Source organism: Archocentrus centrarchus, chromosome 21 (assembly GCF_007364275.1).
Source record: "Archocentrus centrarchus isolate MPI-CPG fArcCen1 chromosome 21, fArcCen1, whole genome shotgun sequence".
Classification (NCBI taxonomy): domain Eukaryota; kingdom Metazoa; phylum Chordata; class Actinopteri; order Cichliformes; family Cichlidae; genus Archocentrus; species Archocentrus centrarchus.
The window spans coordinates 33,660,517-33,666,967 of NC_044366.1; the positions used below are offsets into that span (position 1 = coordinate 33,660,517).

At 44.0% G+C, this 6,451-nt stretch overlaps 1 protein-coding gene across 1 annotated transcript; it reads left to right on the forward strand.

Annotated features, from left to right (window-relative positions):
• The first annotated feature begins 268 nt into the window (after positions 1–268).
• Positions 269–5,432, forward strand: rgcc (regulator of cell cycle). Its single transcript, XM_030758878.1, has 5 exons — positions 269–444; positions 690–863; positions 3,596–3,706; positions 3,898–3,960; positions 5,320–5,432. Exons 1-5 carry the CDS (start codon positions 417–419, stop codon positions 5,325–5,327), a joined length of 384 nt encoding a protein of 127 aa, XP_030614738.1. The 5' UTR covers positions 269–416; the 3' UTR covers positions 5,328–5,432.
• Positions 5,433–6,451: the final 1,019 nt, after the last annotated feature.

A 6,451-nucleotide genomic window follows, 5' to 3' on the forward strand; every position in this document is an offset into this window, starting at 1 on the left:
CTCATTCTGCTGCGATGATCTGCCTGGTGATAAAATATGAAAAGCATTGGCTCACGATTATAAATATCCCCGCATGACACTTCTGCCTGGCGAATGACACACAAGTTGTTGACAAACATACTTTTATGAAGGCGACGTCAGGGGACCGTAACTTTACCCGGGAGAAGTTTTATTGGTCACGGCGCACGCGGGCAAGAACGCGCGCACGCAGACACTTACCCTCCCTTCTCTTCGTCGCCGCCCCCGCTCTTCAGGCTCGTTTAAAAAGCGCCAGTCCCGGACCTGAAGGCTTAGATAAAGACCTGAAGCAGCGCTGCACCCTGGGACACAGTGACTGGGACTTTACCCTGAGAGACACTTTATTCATAAACCTTTGAGGACGCTTCTGGATCATTTTTAACCGGATTACTGGAATCATGAAGTCCCCAAAGCTGAAACCTCAAGGTAATGCCAAGTTGTTTCATAGGGTTTATATATATATATATATATATATATATATATATATATATATATATATATATATATATATTTTTTTTTTTTTTTTTTTTTTTTTTTTTTTTTTTTTTTTTTAATATATAAAACCCTGACTCACAGCATTAATAGTTCTTATTAATTCCATTAATTTCCATTAATGGTACATTTCCATTCCATTTCATTAATGGTACATTTTTCCTGCTTTTTCCTTGCAGCCAAGTTCATCAACGAGGAGGATCTGAACGACGTGCTCTGCGAGTTCGACGCGGTGATCGAAGACTTCACGTCGCCGGTGGAAAAGCGACACTTCAGGTACGACGAACACCTGAAGACCATGAAGAGGAGGAGCAGCGCCAGCGTCAGCGACAGCGGCATCAGCGACACGGAGAGTAAGTGGGGAAGGATTATGTACTCTGGGGTCACCTGTTGGGAGTTTGATCCTGTTTGGGTTTTATCACGTTTTTCCAGCAAATGTGATCTCAAAGACACTGGAATAGTTTATGTATGCCACTTTGTTGGGATCCTTAGCATGGCGCAATTAAACTGGACCGCACTCAGTCAGGCAAAGGTTACAAGACAGTGTCACAAAACACTGGCACCCAGTACTCCTGTGCAGACTAAAGAGATAAGCTCCTCCACTGCACTGTATATTTGGGTGTATATCTTATCATGCACACTGTAAAGTTGGCCTTACATTAAAAAAAAATGCAAATTCTTTGCCTCAAAAAAAATTTAAGTAAAGACAACTTAGAAGAGCCAGGTTTATTAGCTTTTTTATTTTGAGTGTACAGCACTTGAGGCTATGTCAATAACTTAATGCAGTATACCAAAATAAAAGAGCTTTATTTAATTTTCAGTTGATATTGTAGGATTTAAACAAACGTGTCTCATGTTTTCATTTGGTGTTGAGGCTGAGATGTCAGTTTTTGATCCATTCATGTGTCCCACCCACCGCACAGTTACATGAACACTAGCTAACATCTGAACATGAACTCCAACAAGAAAACTGAGCAGGAGTCAGTGATCTCAACAGGAGGGACCACCGGAGACCACATTCCACACCCACAAGGAGTGTAAACACAACATAACTGGAATAATGATCCCAACACTGCTAAACTGACTCAAAGTTAAACATTAACATTCTCACAGGTGTGAGGTACAGGTAACACTCTCACTTATATCGTTTTTTTCTTTCAAGTAAATTTATATATATATATATATATATATATATAAGGCATTTTAAATGCATGATTTAAAATGAAGTTAGGATATTGTTTGCATTTACAGTGCAGCATCCAGAGGGCATCTGAGACAAGTGGCAAACTGTTGCGTACGCCTGCCCACACACAGAGAGAGACAAACCCTTCCTCATGGTTCAGGCTGGTGTCAGATTGAGCTGCATATTTTGGTACACCTGTCCCTACTTTGTGGCTGCATCTCTAAAGTTTTACTATCATACATTACCTTATTACTCTACCATACAGCGTCTTAAAAGTCTGGCTTCCCCCAGCTGCAGAGCTGGCTCCAGGCAGGCAAGTGGGATAGCCTCATACGCTGACATGCAGAGAAAAATATGCTTCACGTCCCCATGTGCAAAGATAGTTTTCCAAACTTCCAAAGAGAAGGCGTGAAAAGGCTTTATGGGCTTAAGATTTCTGGAAAGGCTGTCTAAGGAGGGAGAAAAGATGTGCAGACTAGATGGCCATACAGTCAAATGTGTGATATATCTTAGAAAGGAAATCAGACTTTTAATACTGGTAATTGCATGATAGCAGGAGTTATAGTGGTTTTGCTTGCACTGCTTACCAGTCCATTATCACTAAGGATCTCGCAGGGAGCATCATCAGGGACACAAACACAGGTAGGGTGTTTGAACATGTGTCTATGACACTAATGAGCTTGTTGATTTGATCAAGGGATCGGATTCCCACATGCATCGTGTCCTCTCCACAGCAGTGAAGTAATGAAGAAGGGCCTGTCTCACGCAGGGGCCACCTATTGTCTCGAACCCTGATGGATGGAGTGATTGTGCAGACAAATGTCAAAAGGCCTTGGAGCTGCACCCTGGAGTGTCAGTGTGAATGAGAGGGAGAAGAAGTGGTACAAAGAATGAAGGAATGAATAAGAAGGAGAGACAGAGATGAATATAGAGCAGCAGAGGAAGCTGAGAAATGAGAGGGGTTCAGGTTCAAGTCAAATGCAGGCACTAAGGCCTCAGCACTGTGTGTGTGTGTGTGTGTGTGTGTGTGTGTGTGTGTGTGTGTGTGTGTGTGTGTGTGTGTGTGTGTGTGTGTGTGTGTGTGTGTGTGTGGCGCTCCCCATGTGGTGTCGCCTATCCCACATTGTGTTCAGTGCTGAGTGGTGGGAGAGGCATAGGTCAGAGAAGGGGGGTGGGGGGGATAAGTGGGTGCTTGACATGGTGCAAGATGCACATAGTGCAGACATCTTTAAGTGCAGCCTAATCTCTGAGCACACATTAATTATTATCAGGATGGTTTGCACTTCTTCAACAAGAATGATCAAAAAATGCTTCTTTCCTCATCAAACAAACAAATAGTTAAAATATGTGACGTTACGTGGCGGCTTGAAATATGGTCTGGCACAATCAAGGTGGCCATTTGGTCGTTTATGTAACCCTGTGTGTGGAGTCTCGGGTGATGCACGAGAACCAGAATCCCAAATCAGAGCACACTCTGCTATCAGGCACTGAACGTGTCAAAGATAAATACTGCTTAAGAGCAGGGGAAGAGTTGGCCGCCTTTAGAGACCTTTAGAGACTTTTCAGATTACTGTCACTAACAGCCACATTGGCGCTCTACTCTCTGATTTATGGTTATCAATATATATATTTTTAGCTCTTGAAGTCATCCAGTGGAGCAGAGATCTCAGTGTTGTGTAAAGATTTGTGTTCACTCTTTTCCTTTGTCTCCTAATATGTTTTTGTGCAGCACGCACGTGTGTTTGTGATGCGTGTGCATGGCAGCCCATAGAGGAAGGGTGTCATTAGAGGAGAATGCAGTGGTTACACACTGAAGCTGTTCCACTGACACAGATGCAGAGAAACGCGAACACTCGCTTTATCTAATACGCCTGCATCTTCTCTCCTGTCTCTTTCCGACAGGTGCCGAGTCTCTCAACAGAAACAGCTTCAGCTTCAGCGATGAGAGACTGAACTCGCCCACCATGCTCTCCCCCACCACCTCCACCTCACCTCCCCTTATGTCACCAAAACGTGAGTGAAGCTCCTTTAAAACTCACAGACATAAATATGCTACGCTGGCAGAATTCTGTGCTGTAAATGTGCCAGAGATCACAGGGGGGAAGACACCCCCAGCCACATTTGCTGTGTATTAACGAGTGATTGAAGATGCTTTTAATTGAACTGCTCATGAGCATGATTCTCTCTCTGCGTCTCCACTGCAGCCAAACTGGGCGACACTAAAGAACTGGAGGACTTCATCGCCGACCTGGACAGGACATTAGAGAGTAAGTGCTGATGTAATCTGGCTGTCAGAGCCCAGTGATGAATTAGCCTGTGTGTTGGTGCCGCCCACTACTCAGGATTAAGAGGAGCGTTTGTTCCCTGTGTCAGTTACGCTAACGACTGCTCATAAAGTGACACGGGAACCTCCCCGCAGGTTTCTAAGAAACAATGATGTGTCAGGATTATGAAGTGGACCCTGAGGCCTCTGGGGTCATCCTGCATTTCCCTTTTCCGCTGTCACTCAATGTTGAAGTGCAGTTTAACACACCCTATAGCACTTTTTGTTAATTTCATCCTAGTCTTTTCGTTTCATGTATACAGTGTATATTACATATATTTTTAATAGCATAACGGATCCCCTGTATGTGGGCGTTGAGCTTCTTAGGGTAGAGCAGGGCTGTCAACCTTGTTTCAGTTTGTGGACCACACACCGCCCAGTTTGATCCTCCAAATTGTTCCCACGTCGTTTCATGGAAAGTTGAACTCCAATCTGAGAAACAGTCACAGATAATAAACCATCCATCTGTAAAACTGATGATGAGGTACATAAGTGCTACTTTAACAACACGTCTCAGTCTAAAGTCACTTACTGCAGTAAATCAAGGAAACACACGGCCACGGCTCTTCAGATTTAACCACCTTACTCCACTGTAGCCATGTAGTGCAATCATGGGTCAGTAAAAAGGCTGCAAACCTGACGGTGACATCATACAACACAGTTCTTACAAATGTAAAATTCCCTGATTTCCCTCTTTGCAGTTTTTGCTCTGCAAAGCTGTTCAGTGGGCTGAATCTGGCCCCTGGGCCGTAGATTTGGCAACCCTGTGGTAGAGAGTGTTTTATGGTGTTTGTAAATTTGTGATAGCTTGCCTAAAACTGGGCTATATTCATAACATTTTACCTGAGTTGACTTGGTATCCACAAAACTGTAACCTGAGAAGGCAGTTTGCCTTACACAACATCAGATTAATAGACAGCTGATTTGTGCTGAGCCTCTTCTTTATTCAGGCCATGTGAGTGTTAGAACTTGCATCACAGTATCAGGAATGTGTGCTGGTGGAAACCCTGTCGGAAATTTCAACTTTAAATGTCAGCAGTGGAAAGAGGCAGAAGTGGGAGTGAAGAACTTTCCTTATTTCCGTGTTTGTTCCTACACAGCCCACAGGCGTCCCGCCTGTCTGGAAAGCTGGACATTCAATTAGCCAGTCAGGCAGTCAGCCAGCTCCCCTGTTAGCCAAGGGGCCACCAGTGTTTACGACGAGCAGCCTGTAAAACTGAGCGTCGGCCACTCTGAGAATAGAACCAGCGACCCAGGAGCCAGGGAGTCCTGCTCTAATCATGTCCGTCTCTGTCTGCTCTAGGCATGTGACACAGAGGTTCACAGTCATCTTGGAGCCTAGCCATGAGGGAAGGAGGGAGTGGAAGTCTGGAGGACCCCCCATTGAACAGTTAACGTGCACCTGCCCCCCCCCCCCCAGAAAACCACCCAACAGGATGCAGCTGGATGGCTCAGCAACTGCCAAGTAGCTCAACCATGGCATCAGCTCTAGCCGGCACTCCTGAAGTCAACCCGGCACTAACTCCAGACCGCATGGCTGTAAGGACTGCAGCGAGGGTCAAAATTAGCTTTGCAGGACAGGAATGCTCTGCAGCCATGAGCTAATGGACTCCATTAAAGGTGTGAGGAGTAAAGACGTGCTACAAGGAGTCACTGCAACACTTACTGTTTGAATTATTATTCATCCCACCACAGACCAGGTTACACTCCCTCGTGCAAAACTTGAGCTGGAAGAGTATTTAAAACTGGCTTTTTATAACAGAAATATATTTGTATTTTATAGAGCTTCTTATTGTAAATTTATCTCTTTTTTTGTGAAATCTATTTTTGTACCATATGTAAATAATAACTGCTTCAAATTCTATTGACAGGACGGTCAGATTAAGATTTGACAGGTTGACTGGAATAAAGTTGATCAAATGTGAACTAAACTGTAACCCGCTCTGAAAAACTGGAAAGTAATGTGTGTATTTATACAGCTACTGCCTGAGATAACATCCAACAATTAAATATTGTTCTTTTATCAACACGTTTCTTGTGTTTTTTGTTTATTTTTTTGTAAATGGCCCTGTGTGTTTCAGGGGCCTTCCTCTGGAATTAAAGCCATCACAGGCAAAACAAATGAGATCTGCATCCGATGTTACAATGTTTCGTGGAACATAGTTACTTGACGTGATCCATCAAAGTGAGTCACCAAAATAGACTACGTGAAGAACGGTAGGGAGAGGTGGGGCCTTGACTAGATGTAAAAGTTCAGGCCCACAGAAAGAGAAATTGTCTTCTGTGTGCATCAATCATCCACTCAACAAAGTCTGGCTTACGTAACTTCTTTAGCAACAGTGTCTATTTCCAGAGATGGAAAGAGGTGAGAGGGCATGAGCTCTTCCAGGCTCAGTGGCAACTGTAACTACAGGAATCTGATGTCTGCTGACCAG

Coding starts and splice junctions, on each gene's coding strand:
- rgcc (XM_030758878.1), top strand. CDS start 417: ATGAAGTCCCCAAAGCTGAAACCTCAAG. Junction 445..689: donor CCCAAAGCTGAAACCTCAAG/GTAATGCCAAGT, acceptor TTTTCCTTGCAG/CCAAGTTCATCAACGAGGAG. Junction 864..3,595: donor CGGCATCAGCGACACGGAGA/GTAAGTGGGGAA, acceptor TCTTTCCGACAG/GTGCCGAGTCTCTCAACAGA.